The sequence below is a fragment of the Onychomys torridus genome, chromosome 1 (assembly GCF_903995425.1).
Source record: "Onychomys torridus chromosome 1, mOncTor1.1, whole genome shotgun sequence".
Taxonomy (NCBI): domain Eukaryota; kingdom Metazoa; phylum Chordata; class Mammalia; order Rodentia; family Cricetidae; genus Onychomys; species Onychomys torridus.
Genome location: NC_050443.1, coordinates 39,478,728 through 39,499,117, shown reverse-complemented (window position 1 = coordinate 39,499,117; position 20,390 = coordinate 39,478,728). Strand labels below are relative to the sequence as shown.

The following is a 20,390-nucleotide window of genomic DNA, read 5'->3' as shown; positions in this document are numbered from 1 at the left end:
TAGGTATGATTTATTCAAGACCAGGATTATTTTCTCTTTTACGTTAATGTGAAATAAAAATACTAAGAGTAGGTAATAAAATGATACTTGATATAGTCAAAGATCAGTTAGTTCCCACCTTTTATTGTCTATACAAGAACTGACCTACTATTAGATCAACTCATCAACAGAGAGGAAACCAAGTTAGTTCTAGTACTTACGACTACTGATGTCAAATCTTCACTTTCAAATCGTCCAATTGCCAGTTCTAGAGATTTGTACATGGCTGCTGAAACACGCTGCGTAATCAGACGATTGAGATCAATGGATCTCCCAAGCAGCTAGAGGAAGAGAGAGAGTGAGAGATATCAAGGTAAAGAATAAACTTAGCCTGGCAGGATGGGACAGTGGTGAAGGCACCTATGGCCATGCCTGACATCTCGTTCAACCCCTGGGACCCAAATAATAGAAAGAAGTAAGAGACTCATGCAAATGATCCTCTGACCTACACACACACACCATGATGCCCTCTCCAAGTACAAAGAAATACTGGGAAAAAAAGAAAAGAAAAGAAAGAAAGAAAACACAAAGATCTTATAAACAACAACAAAACAAACAAACAGCAACATAAAACACTCAAGACAAGATATAAAAAAAATTGTGTGTGTGTGTGTGTGGGGGCACATGTATATGCTCACAAGCATACACACAAGCAATTCTGAAGATGGGACCCAATTAGATGCCAAGGACTCTACCATCAAACTCAATCCTCAAGCCAAGTGATATGAGGACTATTGTATATGAAGTCTGCCATGGAGTAAGACATTATTTAGCACACTACTATTTATTGCTTTTAAAAATATAACAAAACAAGCTGGGCATGGTGGCATGTTAGGGACCAAGATGTCAGGAACCAAATATGAACCATAGAAAGTACTAGCTAAACCAAAGAACAACTCATAAGCCCCTTCCCAGAGCAGTAACCAGAGGCCTCCCAAGATAAGAGAACATCCCACAGTCAGGTGCCATGACAACCGAAGGTAAAGAGCATTCCAGGGTCAGGCAGCCTAGCAACAGAATATACTGCCCCTGACCAGTGACCTTAGCCGACGTCTCGCAGGTGCACTATCTGCCTCACACGTCTTGCACCCCTTCCATGTTCTACACGCCCCTTTTCCCTTTCCCTCCTTCCTGCCCCTTCCCCCCTTATGCTATATAAACCATGTGGAGAACAATAAAGATTGGCGGCTTGATCAGAATTCTCTCTTGCTGCTGTCTCTTTGTGTCGCCCTGTCCTTTCATTCTCTCCCACAGGTTGGTGGCCCCGTTGACACCCCGCTGGCCGGGGCAGTGGCACACACCTTTAATCCCAGCACTTGGGAGGCAGAGGCCAGACTTGTCTACAAAGTGAGTTCCAGGACAGACAGGACTGTTACACACAAAGAAACCCTGTCTCTGAAACACACACACACACACACACACACACACACACACACACACACACACACTACAAACAAACAAAAAAACTAAACCAAACATACAAAGAAACTCAAGCAAGTTTTTGTTGTTGTTGTTGTTGTTTGTTTGTTTTTTTTTAATGTAGCCTTGGCTACATGATTTGAACTTTGCTAGCAGTCACCTGCCCCCATGATCTGCTCTTAGTCTCCTTCATGATGGTTCCTGTTTTGCTTTCCTGTCATTCATATACACATATATAAAACGTAGATTCTGTATATGGGAGAAACATGCAATGCTCATCTTTTTGAGTCTGCCTTATTTAGCTTATATGATGATTTTCACTTCTATCCATTTCTCTGTAACTGACAGGACTTCATTCTTAGTCTCAGCTCAATATATTTTTATACAATACTTTATCCATCCTTCAGCTGATAGGCTGATTCTCTAGCTATTTGACCAGTGCTGCAATCAACACAGATGTATAAGTATCTCTGTGGCATGCTCATTTAAGATTCCTAGCTTTATCTTTCTTCATTTAAAGGTCTGGATTTGGAGCTCTTGAAGGAAGAGCAACTCTTCCAGACGGGGCCTATTTCCTAGAAGCCAGTCAGGGTTCAGAGAGCTGCAATTTCACCCCTGTAGTTAAGACTGTTCAATATAAAATGTAATCTTTTTATACATGACATAAGTATAAACCTAAATTCTCAGGCTAAGGTGAGAAAGTTATTTAAGCCCAGTAGTGTTAAGACTAGCCTGGGCACATAAGAAGCCCTCTTTTGAGCTGTTTGTCAGGGTTGTCCAAGCAACTCCCAAAACATCATAAGCAAATTACAATTGCCTTTATGTCCCCCAGAGGTGGAAAGTAAGTCCCTATGGCTGAAGACACCTTGCACTTCAGACACAAGGCCCAGAGGACCTGAGATGGATTTGACCTGAAATCCTCCTCTCTAAGAACTAATTTTCATGCTACCAGAAGATTCCATGTAAATTTCCAAAGGAGGGAAGCAACTAACAGTCTTAATAACCTACCTTTAATACCTATGAGCCACAACAACAAAAAGCATGGCACAATAACCCTAAGGGTGTAATAGTGGCACACATACCATGGTGGTAACCAATAGTTCTCTAATTGGGCTTTAAGACTCACTTAACAAGAGGTCAATCATGCCTGGTACTAGACACCTTGCCAAATACCCAGGGCTAGTGAAGTCATGGATCTTGGAGAAGCTAGAACTGCTACTTTCCTAAACTAGCATAACTTCTAACTAAATTCTTAATATTTATCCTTATGCCCACAGCTAAGTGTCGTTTTTATCCCTTATCATGAAAACCTCTCTTTGCAACAGAGACCGTTACAGAAAAACAGAGCCAATCAGAATATAGATGTGGAGCCTAGTCCCAACTGATATGTCTGTAACACAATTCCTGTACCAAAGGCCCAGGGATCAGTGTGGAAGAGGGGTCATAATGATTGTAAGAGCCAGAGGAATTGGGAGTTTGCTGTGAGATTGTGTCTTCTACAAATATCAGAGAAGATATGCCCATGAGGTCTCGCCAACACAGCTGCCTAAATGTGACCTGAACAAGGACGGGCACCAACAGACAAGCTCACATGGATGGGGGGAATGCTCAGGAGGCTTGAGCCCTAGACAACTAAGGAATGCTGAGAATGGAAGAAATAGTCTTCCCAGGGAAGAGCACACAAATTGGTTATCCAGTATCCACTGGGCAGCTCTGAAAATACACACATATGAGTAACATATGGAAACTGAGGAGTTTGAACTTGTGTATTTAGAAGTGTGTGTGTGTGTGTGTGAAAAACGACAAGAAAAAGAGGAAATATATTTGAAAGAGAGCAAGGGGAGGGGGTATTTGAGAGAGGCCTTGGAAAGAGGAAAGGGAAGGGGGAATTGATGCAATTATATTATAATCTGTGGTTCTCTGACTGATAATGGTCCCCACGGGTTCGTGTGCTTGAATACTTAGTCCCTGGAGGAACTGTTTGGGAAGGATTGGGCGTGGCTGTATTAGAAGTGTGTTTCTGAGGGAGGGCTCTGAGGTTTCAAAAGACATGGCATTCTCTCTCTGCCTTGTGCTTGTGTCTCCAGATGTGGGCTCTCAGCTCTTACTCCAGTGTCATGCCCGCCACTGTGTTCCCCACACTGATGGTCATCAACTCTAATCCTCTGAAAGCGTAAGCCCCAAATAAATGCTGTCTTCTCTAGGTTGCCTTTGTGTCTTACTGCAGCAACAGAAAAGCAATCAAGACATAATCTCAACAACAACAAGAAGACCAGCCTGGGCAACACCGTGAGACCTGGGGTGGTAGAGAAGGAGAAACAGAACTCCTTAACACTTCATTAGGGCATTCACATGCCATGCCACCTATAGAAGTCTAGTGAGCTCTGAAAGAAGCCCGTCGTTTCCACGACACCCTTGAGGAGAGTTGCTCGGCTCACCTGCACATGCCTCTGCTTCAGCAGCGTCTCGTAGCGGTTCGACGGGGGCAGGTGGATCGTGGCTCCCTGATTTTTGCATTCTGATCGTAACCGCTTGTCGAGAAGCAAACTGGTGCAGGAGACAGGATATTTGTCACAAGGTGAATTTTAACAGAACTATTCCATCAAATCAAGATTCTGCGTGAGAATTGCAAATCACACACTTACCTTCCTGCCATAACCTTGTAATACGCAAATATCTGGTCGGCCAGTTTGTAAACAAATTGGTCAAAACAGAGATTCACCTGGCAAAAAGCATACCATGTTAGACCTCCACTCCTGAAATCAAGATCAATTAATAACTCAAAAAAAAAAAATGTTTCTGGTTTTTTTTCTTTGCTTATTCTGTTGTTGTTTTAAGCAAGGGTTGATTCATTGTGTAGCTCAAACTAACTCAGAACTCAAGATCCTCAAGGCTCAGTTTCCTGGATCCTGGGATTATAACCATCATGTGCCACTATATCTAGCTCTAAACCCTTGCTTCAACACAAGTTGAGGCTCTTATTAGGAAAGAAAAAGTAGCAATGACCTTGCTCTCCAACATGGCACATCAAGTGTGCCAGGCATGACCACCACGCCAGCATAAAAAGTTGGATTAGAACACTATTGAGAAAAAGCAGGCATGGTTAGCCCATTTCTGTCATAGCACCTACAAAGCTGAAGGAAGAGGATCAGAAGCTCAAGGTGGAGGTGAGCATGTTCAAAGTACTTGAGAGAACTACCCTTGTGAAACCCAGAACAACACGCAGTGAATATGCCAATAAAACTGATTATAAAAGAAGGGGAGGAGGGAGAGGAGGAGGGAGAGGAGGTGGAGGAGCAGCAGGAGGAAGAGGAGGAGGTGGAGGAGCAGGAGGAGGAGGAGAAGGAGCAGGAGCAGGAGGAGGAAGAGGAGGTGGAGGAGCAGGAGGAGGAGCAGGAGGAGGAGGAGGAGGAGCAACCAGGCAAGTGGTGGCAAACACCTTTAATCCCAGCACTCAGGAAGAAGAGGCAGGCAGATCTCTGAGTTTGAGGCCAGCCTGGTCTATAGAGTTCCAGGAAGAGTAAAAATGCTCACTGCTAGCCTAGGCCACATAGGGATCTCAAGCAGTGCAAGTTATGGAAGACCACGTCTCCAAACAACAAATAACAAAACAAGAAGACTCTTCCAGAGGGAGCATAACCCTGCGTCCTCTCAAATTCAAAGGAATACGGACCATCTGCCCAAGGGGAAGTAATGTGCACCACGCCTAAGTCACTTGTGCTTTTTAGGAGCCGCCGTTTGAGAGAATGTGCCATGTTCTGCCTGAAGCAAAATAGGTGCACTTGGCATTAGGCTGTCAAAGAAACACCCTGGAACCTATAGTCTCACTTAAAGACAGGGTTAGCATCATTCTTCAGAACCATAAAGAAAATGTGTTTCAAAAAAATGGGACAAATACTATAGAATTGTATTACTATAGAATATACAAATTTATAGAGACAGAAAGATTAGATGTTATCTCAAGATGGAGAAGAAAGGAATATAGAGCAATGATTTCCTAAGTACAGAACCTCTGTTTTGTGTGATGGAAAAGTCCCACAAATGGACAGTAGTATCAGGACATATTATCACGAATGTAATAAATCAAAACAATTGATGTAAAAAAATAAATAAAAGAAAATGTGTGCTCTCAGATGCAGGGAGGCCCAGAACCTGCACACTGAACCAAGAGTCCGTGTCCATGCACCTTGCATTGTCTGGGTATCATGACATCATCCCTGAAGAAACACTGTGAGATATTGTCTGTGAGGAGGTGGAGCTGCCCAGATACAGGAAATGACGTCTTAAGCTAAAGACTGAGAGACAGCCCCTCAGTTGTATGTGTGTGCTAACCTGACAATTCCACCTGTGAGCATGTGTTCTGAAAAACCCAATAGTCAGGTATCATGGCTTACTCATATAATCCCAGTTCTCAGAAAGCTGAGGCAGGAAGATTGTCATGAGTCTGTGGTTAGCCTGGGCTACAGAGAGAGGGTGTGTGTGTGTGTGTGTGTGTGTGTGTGTGTGTGTGTGTGTGTGTATGTGTGTGCGTGTGTGTATGTGTGTGTGTGTGTGTGTGTGTGTGTGTGTGTGTGTGTTGGGGGGGAGCACCCAAGAGAGAGGGTGTGTGTGTGTGTGTGTGTGTGTGTGTGTGTGTGTGTGTGTGTGTTGGGGGGGGAGCACCCAAGAGTACACTAGCCCAATGTGAACAAAAGTGTGTGTTCCAGAAAGTTCAGCAAAGTACTATTTGATTACCTCTAAATAAAAAAATCTAATGAAATTTTAAAGAAAAGAGGGCGGGTCAATGAATTGAGCACCCCCAAACAGACAGACAGGGATGCAGAAATTGCTTACTGTTGGTGGAAAAGCACACTCTACCATTTTCTGATGGACATACAGAGGAAGGTGACGCCAGAAAGGCTCACACCAAAAAGTGAATTTCACTACTTAAAACAGTCTGCATTTAAAGTTTCGTTTTTTGAATACTCAGGGTAAAAAGTAAAATTGAAACGGTGTCTAATAAGCAGAGCTGAGGATGCTGGTTCCTTACCTCTGCCTCGATTTCATCATAGAGAAACTGCTTGTTGAACCTGGTGAGTGCATAGTGTGCACTGTCATTGTACAGATCCAGGGAGTAGAGGACATACCTGTAAAGGATGGACACCGGTCACTCCCCAGCCTCCTAAGCTGATGACCTGTGACCCCCACAGCTGCCTACTCTTGGAAATTTAATTGTCACACCAAGAAACTAATTGCTTATTTTCCATGGAAAACGGTGTTCTTGTATGAAGCTGAATCCTGTGGGATTACTATATTATCACCAACCAGGTCAGAGAAAGTCAGGCACCTTTTCCCATAGGAAGGATACATCAAGACTACCCAAAGGCCTCCATGACTTTATCTTCTTCATGATGTGGCTTAATGTGTTTTATTGATATCAGTATTCAGTATGTATTTTTTCTCAATTTTCATCCTTAATGAATGTTGGAAGTTATACGCAAGTAAGTGCAAAGGCCTCAGAGGTAAACTCAGAGGCTACTCACTCCATCATCGATGCCTCCTTGGTCTCTAGGATGTGGTCAGTCAGAATCCAGGGCATAGACATCTCAATGGGGAACTGGATCCTCCTGCCCATGGTCAGCTCCAGGAAGAACTCTCGGAACCACAGCTGGGAGAGGTCACAGCACTGCTGCAGTGTTTCTTGAAGGATTCAAAGGACACAGGTTATCTCTCGGGAGCCGAAAAGGACTCCGTACAGAGGAAACGAGAGACATTACACACAGGATGTGGCTCCTCTGTGCTTAGCTCCCAGCCATGCAGCATGGATGCAAGCAGGAAGGGGTCACCAGACATTTCACGTGACAGACAAGACTAACATGGGTGTGGTGTAAGTACGGTGAGGACCCCACACTTTCCAAGTACCCAGTGTCGTCCTGCCATCAGGGACCTCAGGAACCCTTCTTGGCAGATCAGGGGACGGTGTCCTTTTGAAAAGGAGAAGTGAAAACAGGACCACAGGTTAAACATCCCTAATCCGAAAGCCAGAAATCCTGAATGCTCCAAGATTTCAGAATACTTAGGTACAATGTGATGTCATGAGTGAAACACTCCACATCCCCATCTCATGCATCAGGATGTGTCATCCCATCTCATGCATTTGTGTGTTCAAATGCAGACACACGAGGAATATGATATAGAATTGCTGTATTTAGTGACAGGGTCACACTCTGAGACAGTGTGACAATCAGAGTGTGCTCAGATGCGGACACAGTAAAATGACTGTAACATCAACAGGCAACATCTGCAATTGACTGTGATGTGGTTATGCAACATACGACTGTTTAATCTTCAGACTGTGTGCATGACGCATATAAAAATCAGAAACTGTACTTATACTTGGATCCCACTCCCCAAATCCGTGTATGTGTGTGTGTGTGTGTGTGTGTGTGTGTGTGTGTGTACATATACCCCTTCCCTCCAAAAAAGACTCATAATCTGAAGCATTTCTGGTCCCAACCATTTCAGATGAAGGATACTCAACCTGTATTTCCCTTTATGCAGGACAAACACCAGTGTCTAGGAAGTCACATTACATGCACATTCTGGAGTGGTTTAAGCCAATACAAAACTGGAAACAGATTAAAACAAAGCAGAGTTGTTTTCTGCTCTCAGAGCTAACAGCAACAGTATTACTATTTACTTCCCTGCCTGCAGCACCCAGGCAGGACACAGAGGCCTCCCGCTCTAAGCGGAACCCATGAACAGTTTGATGAGGCCATAGGCAGACACAGAGGGTAGAGAGCACCCACCGGTGCCAGGTCAAGTTGGCAAGGTGTCACCAAAATGGTGACGTGACTGTCTCAGACCACTTTTGCTACCTGGGCAGCGGGGACCAGAGGGGCCATTTCATCTACTTATTAATGTCTGGATCTCGATCCAGGTAAGAGGTTACATTTCCCTGTTTTGTGATCCTGATTTTGTGTTCACATGGCAGGGCCAACCAAAGCCCTACGGTCCCTATCCTGCTAAGGGCCATGTCCTACAGAAGCCATGGCAGAGGCTGGGGATGGCAAGGGACCTGGGGGATCTCCAGGATGTCTGGCCACCACCACAAAGGTTAGGACGTGGCACCATGTGGGTGCATGAAGAGATGAGCGGGAGAATGGTCAGGTAGGCAGAAGCGTCCCAGGTGGTGTTAGCAGGGTTAGAGCATGCCAGGCCGGATTCTGGTCAGCACTGTCTCTTACCACTGAAATTTATCAAGTGGGTGTAGAAGAATGACTCTCGATGAAATTTTTCTATGTCCAATATGGTAGGCCCCTCAAGGCTACTTCTCAAGGTTTTCTTGGAACCACTTTTGTCTGCAATGAGGGACTCTAGCATAGTTCTCACCATATAAAGCTGTATTATCCAAGGAGATATTTGTAGGGAAAAAAATATAAACGGCACATTAGTTACATCAAATGGGAAAGTCTGCAGAAGAAGAACTGCTCCACTACACCTTGACTAAGTCCCGTGCCCGCAATCAGCCTGCCACAGACAGGCTGTCCAGGGGGCCCGGGGAATCCATGGAGCCAAGAGGCTGTTTGTTGTGCAGAGGAGCAGCTCACCTCCATGCCATAAGCATCAACAAGAAAAACAAACGATGTCTTACCACCAAAGGTTAAAAGAGGTGGATAGGTGTACGACTGCCTCAGAAACGCGTTTACCACATGCAAGAGCCTTTCCATGCCCAGAGACTTGAGCTGCCTCAGCAGCTCGGCAGAGCTCAAGGACTCAGCCATAGTGCGCACCAGGTAGAGCTAGACACGGACAGACAGGGAAGGAGAAGCGGGAGAGAGCCGTTAGTCACATGACACACAGGTCTGGGTGGGGGGGACACAGGGACAGGTGAATGGAGTGCAAGAGCGGAGGGCAGTGCTATGCCTCACACAGACCCCAAGAATGGCCAAGAGCCTTCCTCCTGATCTTCAAGAGGTTACACACAGACCCAGCCATGTGCTTTGCTGGTACCTTTCTAGAGGAGTGACAGAGATTATGAAGCCTCTAAGAGAGACGTGTGAGAAGGACAGGTTCCAAAGCAGAGGAGCATATAAAACGGAGTGTGAGCCAGTGAGAAGCACGTCAAGGAAGGCCTACATACATCGGAAGAGAAAGCACCAACAGCAGCTGTAGACCATGACATAGGAGAGCAACATTTCATTTTTAGGAACACTCAATATATAGATTTAACATGGAAATTACAATCATATGTTTAAACACTGATAGAGAAACATAGACGTGCTGGCAGGTGCCTGCAATTCTACAAGGCCGAAACAGGAAGACTGCCCATGCGTCTGAGGCTAACTAACCCTGAGATATGCAGCAAGCACCAGGCCAGCCACGGCTATTAAGACCCTCTTCTTTAAAAAACATAAAAGCGGTGCTGGGTGTGGAGGAGCATCGCGTAATCCCAGCACTCAGGAGGTGGAGGCAGTATGATCAGAAGTTTGAGGCCAGCAGCCTAGGTTACATGAGACTCTGTCTCCAAAAAGCAAAAAGGAAACACAGTATAAATATGCAAATGTAGGCATAGATTTCACAGATGGAGGTAGAAATGGCATCACATGACTTCTGCAGTTAAATGGACAAACCAGATACTCACAGGATTGTCTCAGTTAAGGTTTCAGATTCACTTGGGCAAGGCATAGAAGAGAAGAAGAGCCTCAGGCAGAACAGGATCTGCCTGAGCACACAACGGCACCACCACTATTACAGTCCTGCCTTATCTGCCCCCTCCCCCTGCCCCCACACTTAGCACAGTTCTAGGACAAAGATGCTGAGAACCTGTGTGCTGGAGGGTCCCACAGCGCGGCGTGGCACTTGGATGTCAAAGCCACTCTTTGGGTCCTTCTCGCCCCGCAGAGCTGGGTCATTGAAGGGTTCGTGCCCAGTCTCCCAGTCACACACAGTCTTCCTGATGGCCTGCAGAACACTAAAGAGCCCATCGAGGCATCAGATGGGGATCTCTGCAATCACAGCATCTCTTCACCTAACAACCAACGCACAGAGAAGCCACTCTGGCTGAAGTAACACGGTAAGAGTCTAGTTCACATGAAACTTACAAAAACTGCATTCTTTAAGGTGCCACTAGTCCCAAAAGATGGAGTTTGCACCAACACGCCAGGAAACAAGGCTTAACATCACGGACACAAGCCGGGTAGCCGAGTCAGGGCAAGGAGAACAGGACTCTCAAAAGTCCATCCAGACAGCAGAGCTCTACCTGGCTGTGGCCAATCACTCCTGCAGGTCAACAGGACTAGGAAGATTGGACATGCGTCTCGACTCATCAGAAATGTAACCCTACTACTAATGGGCTGTATTGTTAGGGTCGGGTAGAAGGACTAGAGACATAGTATGTTGACTCTGTAACCTCATGTGGAAAGCTCTGATAAAACTCAAAGTACAGCTGAGTGGTGCATGCCTCTAATCCCAGCACTCGGGAGGCAGAGGCAGGCAGATCTCTGAGTTCAAGGCCACCCTGGGCTACAGAGTGAGTTCTAGGACAGCAAGGTCTACACAGAGAAAACCTGTCTTTTAAAAATCAAAAGCCAAACCAAAACAAAAACCCAAAGCACAGTGTGCATTCTATAATTCTATAGATTCTCTGGCTGGAGAGACAGGTGTGGTTTTTGTCAAGGGTAAGTACTTCTATACCTATGTGCCTCCAACAAAACTGTTATCTGAAAGGCTGGGATGATAAGGGTTTTGGGTTTCATATCTGATTGGGGTTGGGAATATTTGAATATGTGTAAATTTTCTTGGGGGATAAAATACAAGTCTAAATAGGATACTAATTTGTTTTATATACAAATTACACACATAGCCAGATGACAATTTTATATATTATTTAAAATAATTTTGCATATAAAATTACCTAAATTCAAGATGCAATTTTCTACTACATCATTATACTGTCATTTTAAAAGTTTTAGATTTTTAAGATTCAGTGTTAGAGTATGTCTAGTATGCTCAAGGACTCATGTTGATACCCTAATATTACATACATGTGCATGTATATACTTGTGTGCATATGTGTGCGCTCTCTCTCTCTCTCTCTTTCTCTCTGACTTTTGGGGTATCTTAGATTTTAGACTTTATAATTAGAATGTACACACAGTATAGAATTTTGTTAATGCTAAAAACGGTATTATCTTAGGTAACTGTAAAGCAAAATACTATACATTCCTGAACTCTGGTAGGTTTCATTTACACATGTTTCTTTGAAAGTAAACTTATATATAAAACTTACATTAAAAACTCTCAAGATCTCTAAGATTTACCATATCTAGGTCACTTTGGCCAGACTTAGAGGATAGTCTAAAAGAAAATTGGTAAAGATGACCTAGAGTGTGGGACCTTATAGCCCTGAATATTGGACTATAATATGTGACTGGAATATTCTCTTGACTCTGGGTCCCTAAACTGCTTAATACTCAGTAGGATACTAATTACTATTGCTTGGGTTATTAACTGGACCTACCACATTCTATGTAATTCATCAGAAATATGAGTAGGAGTTAAAGATAAATGCACTGAGCCCTCTTATAAACGTAGACACTCCATCTGTCTGAACCTAAGCTCCATCCATTGTTTTGGGGCTGTGAAGGATGAACGTGGGAGGCTGACCTTTGGATAACATTCTTTTTCTTCTTGATGGCCTGGCGCAGTGGCTCTCGGAGGGTCACCTGAGAGAAGTCTTGCAGTGCAGCATAAACAGTGTGCCTGATGGCATGATTGAACACACTCTCCATCCTGCCCATCAGCACCTGCAGGCCTTTGATCATGGCAATCACCTGTAAGGAGACAGCTTTCAGTGGCTGAAGGGGAACAGGAGACAGTCCATCACTGCTGGGAAGTCTGTCTCACTCACAGATCTTCCCTTGGCTTCCTTCTTGTCCAGTAGTACAAGGTTACCTGTCCAATCACCATCTTCCCCACAGCAGAAGACTGAGTATATTCTGTGCCTACCTGGAACTGACCTCATCTCATCCCGCCATGAGTATCCTGAGGACAGCAGTGTATCTGATGGACACCCTATCCATCATGTCCATCCCTGATGGACTTCAAATGCAGACATACACATTCAAAAGGCAAATTTGAACATAACCAGAAGGAAAAAGAAGATACAAGAGTTTGTATATTAAGTCCTATCTGTTAAACAAAACAATGGGACATTGACTTAATACATGTGGAAAGGTCCTGGAAAAAAAATGAAGCCAATTGCTTGAATTCTGACTCTGTGATAGTTCCACATTTCCCAGAAATCACATGTAGGGTTTCCATGTGTCCATGCTGGAGAAGTATTTGAGGAATTTATCTTTTTCTGATTGAAACAGGAGAGAGAGAGAAAGACAGACAGTCAGACTTCTACTTTAAAAAAGTGTATAGGGCAGGGGCTGGAGAGATGATGGCTCAGCAGTTAAGAGCATTGGCTTCTTTTCCAAAGGACCTGGGTTCAATTCCCAGCACTCACATAGTGACTCCCAACCATCTGTAACTCCAATGCCCTCTTTTTTCCTCCATAAGTAATAGGCACACAAGTGGTGCACAGACATGCATGCAAACAAAACACCCATACACGTAAAATAAGCAAAATAAATTAAAAAGCACATAGTAATGACATCAGAATAAGAATGAAAGCACTGAATATTTTGTCTCAAAGAAGCCACAGAAGGCTGAAAGTGAGGCCAAGCTTTGAATATGGACATTAGAAATGCAAAGACGGCCAGGCAGTAGTGGTGCACACCTTTACTCCCAGCACTTGGGAGGCAGATGCAGGCGGATCTTTGTGAGTTCAAGGCCAGCCTGGTCTACCGAGTGAGTTCCAGGACAGGCTCCAGAATTACACAGAGAAACCCTGTCTCGAAAAAACAAGCAAGAAATGCAAAGACTGAAAGTAGTAGCTACTTTAATATCACAAATTTAGAAAAAAACCAGCAAAGTGTGCCACTAAAAGCATATGGGAAGGAACACACACACACACACACACACACACACACACACACATCAGAAAAGAAAATTAATAAGACAGAGAAGAAATCCAATTAGTGGTCAACAACGACAAAAGTTGCTTAGAAAACGAATAATAATAAAAACTAACAAATGACCAGCAGGATTGGCCAAGAAAAAGTAATAAGATATACACGATCAGATTGAGAATAAAGGGCAGACATTACCACAGGTAGTACCAGGAAACTGGAGCAACACAGAAACAGTGAAAGGGAGCAAGAGGCAGAGGGAGGAGCCCTAGGGAGAGGAAAGCAGGTCCTATAAAGAGGCAATGAGAGAAGATGGGAGGTGTGGGGAGTGGAAGATGCTGTAACTTAGTCGGGGAGAGGAGAGTACTGCAGAGGGACAGGTGAAAAGCACGGATGAGCAACAGTAAGGATGTGTGAAAGATCACGTCATTTTATGTTTACGTGAAATGTAACAGAAAATTGTACGGTGTATATGCATCTAATACACACACACACACACACACACACACACACACACACACAATTTAAATGAAATCAAATAATGTAATTTAGGGGGGGTGGATAATGCTCCCTGCAAGAGCCATACACAAGAAACCTCCTTTGAGTTGTTGGTCAGGGGATTCAAAAACCCCCTCCCCAAAAAAAAAAAATACAAACAAACAAACAAACAAACAAAATATATAGACTACTGCTATTGCTCTTGGTTGCCTCCCTAATTTGAAGATATGTCCCTATTGTTGAAGACATCACATACTTAGATGTCGCGCCCGCCTCGACCAGCAAGGAAGACGCGACACCGGGATCCTTCTCATCACAGTTTATTCAGACCTTTGATTAAATTGCATTGTGTCTTTCTCGCTGGGGCAAGCCTCTCCCAGCACCTAAGTAGGTCTGGGCTGCCAACCCCAAGCAGCCACGTGGGCACTGTCCACAGGTTCACGCATATGCCAGCAGCACACGAATCCGGCCACAGCCAAATAAGGAGCTGTTTACCCTAAAGAGTGTTTGCCATTGGGAAGACAGAGGGTAGAAGCCAGAGCCATCTTTAGGGTGCGGCTACACGCGGCTCTCTACACTTAGACACATGGCTCGGAACAATCAAGTCTGAGTCCTCCTAAGGACTAGCTCTCCAAGTACCAGAAGGAGAAAAATCATAGGCCACAGTTGTCAAAAAACCAGGTAGGCTGCCTGCAGACCTGCAGTTCTCTGTCCCCCAGACCCAATCCCCCAGTCTGTCCTAGAACTGCCACAGGACCCAGCTGCAGCCTTCCCCTGCTTCCTAACCTCCCTCACCTGACCTGCTGCTTTGTCCTAGACCCCAACTCCAGCAGGTACCTCTTGGTAACCCTGAGGGCAGCTTTTCCCAGGGCAACAAGTAGACTGAAGGCAGACCCACACCTCTCCTACTGCTCCTGAGATCCAATCCCCCCCCAGTCTCATCCCTAGCTCTATAGTTGGAAACCTGCTGTGATCTCCCTTTCCTCTCTGACCCCATGCCCAATGGATTACAAAGACCTTCTCCTCCAACCCTCCTTTCCTCAACTTATCCCAGGTACCCAGCTTTCAACCCCAGCAGGCATTCTCTGTGAACTCATCAGCTGAACAGGCCAGAAAAACAGGCAATACACAACCACCACACATTCCAAAACACCAGAGAGGAAACAGAAACCAAAAAACAAACCACCCACCCAACAAAGACAAATCCAGAAATCAGCACCTACACCTTTGATCATCCCAAGCCCAGATACAGAGACACCAGAGTAAAAACACAATCAACAACAGCCAAGGAAATATGTCTCCAATGGAGGCCGGCTATCCTACCACAGCAGGCATGAATATCCCAACATAGCTGTCACATAAGAAAGAGATCTTAAAACCAACTATATGAAGATGACAGAGGTCCTTAAAGAGGAAATGAATAAATCCCTGAAAGAAATCCAGGCAAACAAACAAACAATCGGAGGAAATAAATAAATCCCTTAAAGAAAGCCAAGGAAACACAAACAGTTGAAAAAACAAAACTGTTCAAGACCTGAAAACGGGAATAGAAGCAATAAAGAAAACACAAACCAGGGGAATTCTGAAAATGAATCACTATCAAAATACAAGAGCCAGAAGAGAGAACAGAATCTCAGGCATTGAAGACAGGATAGTGGAAACAGATATAATGGTCAATGAAAATGTTCAATCTAAAAAAGTCCTGGCACAAAACATCCAGGAAATCTGGAACACTAAGACCAAACCCAAGAATAATAGGAAAAGAAGGAGACGAATATCAGCTCAAAGGCCCGAAAATGTTTTCAACAAAATCATAGAAGAAACTGTTCTTAACTAAAAGAAGGAGGTGCCTATAAAGGTACAGGAAGCTTACAGAACACCAAATAGATTAGACCAGAAAAGAAAGTGTCCCCCTCATAATAATCAAAACACTAAACATACAGAACAAAGAAAGAATATGAAAAGCTGCAAGGGAAAAAGACCAAGTAACATATAAAGGCAGACCTATTAGAATAACACCCAACTTTTCAATGGAGACACTATGGTCCTGGATGGACGTTTTGCAGACACTAAGAGACCACAGATGTCAGCCCAGACTACTATACCCAGCAAAACTCTCTATCAACATAGATGGAGAAAACAAGATATTCCATGACAAAGTCAAATTTAAACAATATACAGATCCAGCCCTACAGAAGGTGCTAGAAGGAAAACTCAAACCTAAGGAGGGACGTTTACACACATGAAAACACAGACAATAATCTCACACCAGCAAAATCAAAAGAAGGGAAGCACACACATGCACACCTGTTCACACACACCACGCCACCATCACCAACAACAAAACAACAAGAAATAACTATCATTGGTCATTGTTAACTCTTGATATCGGTGTACTCAATTCCATAATGAGACACAAACTAAGAGAATAGATGGGAAAAACAGATTCCATCCTTCTGTTGCATATGAGAAACACACCTCAATATTAAAGATAGACATTACCTCAGAGGAAAAGGTTGGAAAAAGATATTCCAAGCAAATGGACTTAAGAAGCAAGCTGGTGTAGTTATTCTAATATCTAACAAAATAGACTTCAAATCAAAACTGATCAAAAAAGATAGGGAAGGACATTATATAATTATCAGATGAAAGATCCACCAAAATGACATTTCAATGTCTCAAACTGAAGAGCACCCAAGTTTAAATCATACATTGACTCTTACATACTGATAGTGGGAGACTTCAACACCCCACTCTCACTTAGGGACAGGTCATCCAGACAAAAACTAAACAGAGAAATGCTGAACTAACAGACATTATAAACTAAATGGATTTAACAGATATCTACAGAACATTTCACTCAAACACAAAAGAATATGCCCTCTACTCTGCAGCTCTATTGATGGAACGTAGTATATTAAATCCTGACAAGCAATTGATCTTCAGCAATCAATAAGGTGCCAAAACAGTCCAATGGAGAAAGATTACCTTTTCATTAAACACTGGGACAGCAAAAGAAAAAAGTTGGGGTCCTTTACAGTAAGAGCTAGGTCAACAAGCTTGGGATGATCACACCCTCGTATATTAAGGACTGTGGCTGGAGAGACGGCTCAGTAGGTAAGAACACATGGAGGTCCTTGCAGAGGACCTGCATTTCCAGTGCCCATGTCAAGTAACTGCAGCTTCAAAGGATCCAAAGACTTCTTCAGGATACACAGACAACCCCCTACAAATACTTGGCATTCACTCACACAGACATATGCAAAAATAAAAATGTAATAATAAAAATAAAAATAAAATAATAATAATAATAATAATAAAATCTTCAAAAAAGGAAGGTCTACCTATTGGTCACTAAGATGATGAGGTATTTCATTAACTTCTAAGTAAATCACTAGATAACTTAATCCAAGAATAAATATAAAGAGCAGAGCATAGTGTAATCAAGATGAGTTGGTGAAAAAAATGTAAGGGTAGTTTTAGCAAACATACCTAAAAAGGGGACCAGTATCTGGACTATATAAAGAACTTTTGCAACTCAATAAATCAAAAAAAAAAAAAGGTAAAGGATCTGAATAAAGATATTTCTCCAAAGAATGTATACAAACAGCCAATAAGTACAAAAACAAAAAGAAGGCTAGAAATTAAGCTGACACACCATTTGTGGATTTTGTGGTTGGTATAAGTAGAAAACTTTCCCTTGCAAAAAAGAAAGAAACATGGCGCACACCTTTAATCCCAGCACTCAGGAGACAGAGGCAGGCAGATCTCTGTGAGTTCAAGGCCAGCCTGGTCTCCAAAGTGAGTTCCAGGAAAGGCGCAAAGCTACACAGAGAAACCCTGTCTCGAAAAACAAAAAAAAAAAACAAAAAAAAAAAAACCCTTTGAATACTTTATTGTAATTAATGAGCTCAGACATGTCAGTAGACAGAAAGAAAAATACTTAAAATTTACATTTTAAATAGATATTTGGAAACATTAAAATTGTACCAACCAAAAGAGCCAACACCTAGATCAGGCCCTCTGGATAAGTGAGACAGTTGATCAGCTTGAACTGTTTAGGAGGCACCCAGGCTGTGGGACCCTGGCTTTTTGGAGCCTGGGGCCTATGCTGAGACCCTTTGCTCAGCCTGGGTGAAGGGAGGAGGGGACTGGACCTGCCTGGACTGAATCTACCAGGCTGAGCTGAATCCTCAGGGGAGTCCTTGCCCTGGAGGAGATGGCACAGGGGGGTAGATTGGGAGGAGGGAGGGCGGAAGGAGGGAAGACAGGGGAATCCGTGGCTGATATGTAAAATTAAACTATAAAATTAAAAAATAAAAAAAATTTTAAAAAGAAATGAAAAGATAAAAAAAAAGAGCCAACACCTAGAAATAAAACAAAAAACAATCTAGAATTTCCAGAGAAATATGATAGACATTAAAAACAAAATCCAAACAAATGAAGATATAGATATATGACATCTAAAAAGAGAGAGAGATGTACATTAGAATTTTATCAACTCTCTCTAAAATAATCTCAAGATTTACATATATCCTGATGGGAAATTGCAATGTCTTTCACTGTGAGATATAAAAGGCTTATTCTAAAATGTGTATGATGGGCTGGCAAGGTGTCTCAGTGGGTAAAAGTACTTGCTGTGTGGGCCTGATGACCTGAGCTTGACCCCAGGATGCGGCAAACATAAGAGAACCTGCACACATATGTTGTGGAGCGTGCGCGCACACACATGCACACACACCATTCATAAAACTAGAATTAAGAAATTTTGTCCATTTAGAAGGCCCAGAAGAAAAAAAGAACTTTAAAAAAGGAAAAAAGGAAGGAAGGAAGGAAGGAAGGAAGGAAGGAAGGAAGGAAACTTAAGATTGTTGAGTAACAGTTAAGTGAGGGTAAAGAATTAGTAGCCATTATGAGTAGGAAACAACCAGAGCCTGCCATATGGCTCTCCTCTCAGGGGGCAAAAACCAAATCTCAATTTATCACCTGTCTTTCCACTTCCAAGAAACTGTTCTCTACTCCCAAGCACTCACAGAAGGGCTGGCAACACATAACCTAAGCAACTAACAATCTGTCTCCTTTCTCTCTCTCTGTCTCTCTGTCTCAGAGGCACTGGGCTGCCTACCATATGAGCAGAAGCGTCAAATGACGGTTTCTTCATGTTTTCCCATTGCCTGTGAAAGGCAGCGATATAGCTGCACAGGGAACAGGGAGCAGGTATTCTCACCTCCACCAGGGCAAACTTCTCCTCAGTGGTGTAGTTGTATCGCGTGGCACGTTCATACTCCTCAGCATTGTCGGGGCAGTCCTTATTGGAGTATTTGTCAGTTGGATGGACAAGTTTCCAGGAATACTGAAGCAGTCAAAAAGAGGAAAGACATTCCACACTGAAAGCAAAATACTTGATTTTGGACTCACAAGACCATGGCTAAGCCACCGAGAGGTGACCTTAAACATATACTGCCTTCTGAAACTCTCTCTCTCTCTCTCTGCCCCCCCCCCACACACAAATTATCTCCAAAAACCAGCAAACACTCGGTCATACAAGCCAGGCTTAAGAACGAACCCAAGCAAAATATCCAAATTGTTGTATGCTGAGTAAGTAAAACTTTAGGCAACTTATATGTATTTAAAATGAAAACTTGCCTTTCAAATGACTATGTAGGCTTCCAAATAGATAATTTTTACCTGACTAAAATAAACTTTTAACAGGGAAAAACAACATATGCAATTTACAGTTATTTAAATCTTTATATGCTATCAGAAACTTTTTTACTAAACCTTAAAAGATACTAATGGTTACAATTCCAAAGAGCAAAATTGTGGTCAAAACGGAAGAACGAGGGCTGGTGAGAGGGTAAAGACACCTCCCATTCAGCCTGATGACCTGAATTTGACCATTGGTAAACAGTCTTGCCATTGCAAGCTGTCCTCTAACCCCCACTGTGTGCCTTGGCACGCTCTCCTCCCCTGCCTCAAATAAAGAAACAGGTGTAGAAAAATAAACTTGATGATGATCTTAATGGCACACTTTAGATTTATATCCGAAAAGATGAGGCCCTTTATGTGACACGGACAAGTTCTGGAGGGACAGCACTTCTAACCAATCAGGAGTGGCTACAAATTTAGTGACTCAAATTCCCAAATACAAGGCAAATGACTGCTATGCCTACCACTTCCATCACGTGTGCGCTCCACTGGGACAGAAGCTGGAGGCCCTGCAGAGCCAGGTCGAAGAGCTTCCGGTACTCAGCGTCTGTCTTCTGGGCCTCCTGCCGGCCAGAGCCGGTGACCACCTAGGGCACATAGGCAAAGGCATGAACAGAAACCCGCTACTCACTGCTGTGGAACACAGCTCCCTGGGTATGAAGTCACCCTTGCCCTCCTGAACTCTAGAAGAGGTCACTAGAGGCCCTGATTCTCCCCTCAGGTGTG

General features: G+C 43.4%; 1 protein-coding gene across 1 annotated transcript in view; it reads right to left on the bottom strand.

Moving 5' to 3' along the window:
• Positions 1-20,390, bottom strand: part of Cyfip1 (cytoplasmic FMR1 interacting protein 1) — a 94,372-nt gene that overhangs the window by 23,891 nt on the left and 50,091 nt on the right. Inside the window, 11 exon segments of the mRNA XM_036183640.1 lie at positions 201-320; positions 3,897-4,005; positions 4,104-4,180; positions 6,488-6,584; positions 6,981-7,137; positions 8,685-8,915; positions 8,918-9,239; positions 10,264-10,411; positions 12,106-12,272; positions 19,183-19,308; positions 20,129-20,251. Of these exon segments, the coding sequence (XP_036039533.1) occupies positions 201-320; positions 3,897-4,005; positions 4,104-4,180; positions 6,488-6,584; positions 6,981-7,137; positions 8,685-8,915; positions 8,918-9,239; positions 10,264-10,411; positions 12,106-12,272; positions 19,183-19,308; positions 20,129-20,251 (1,677 nt within the window).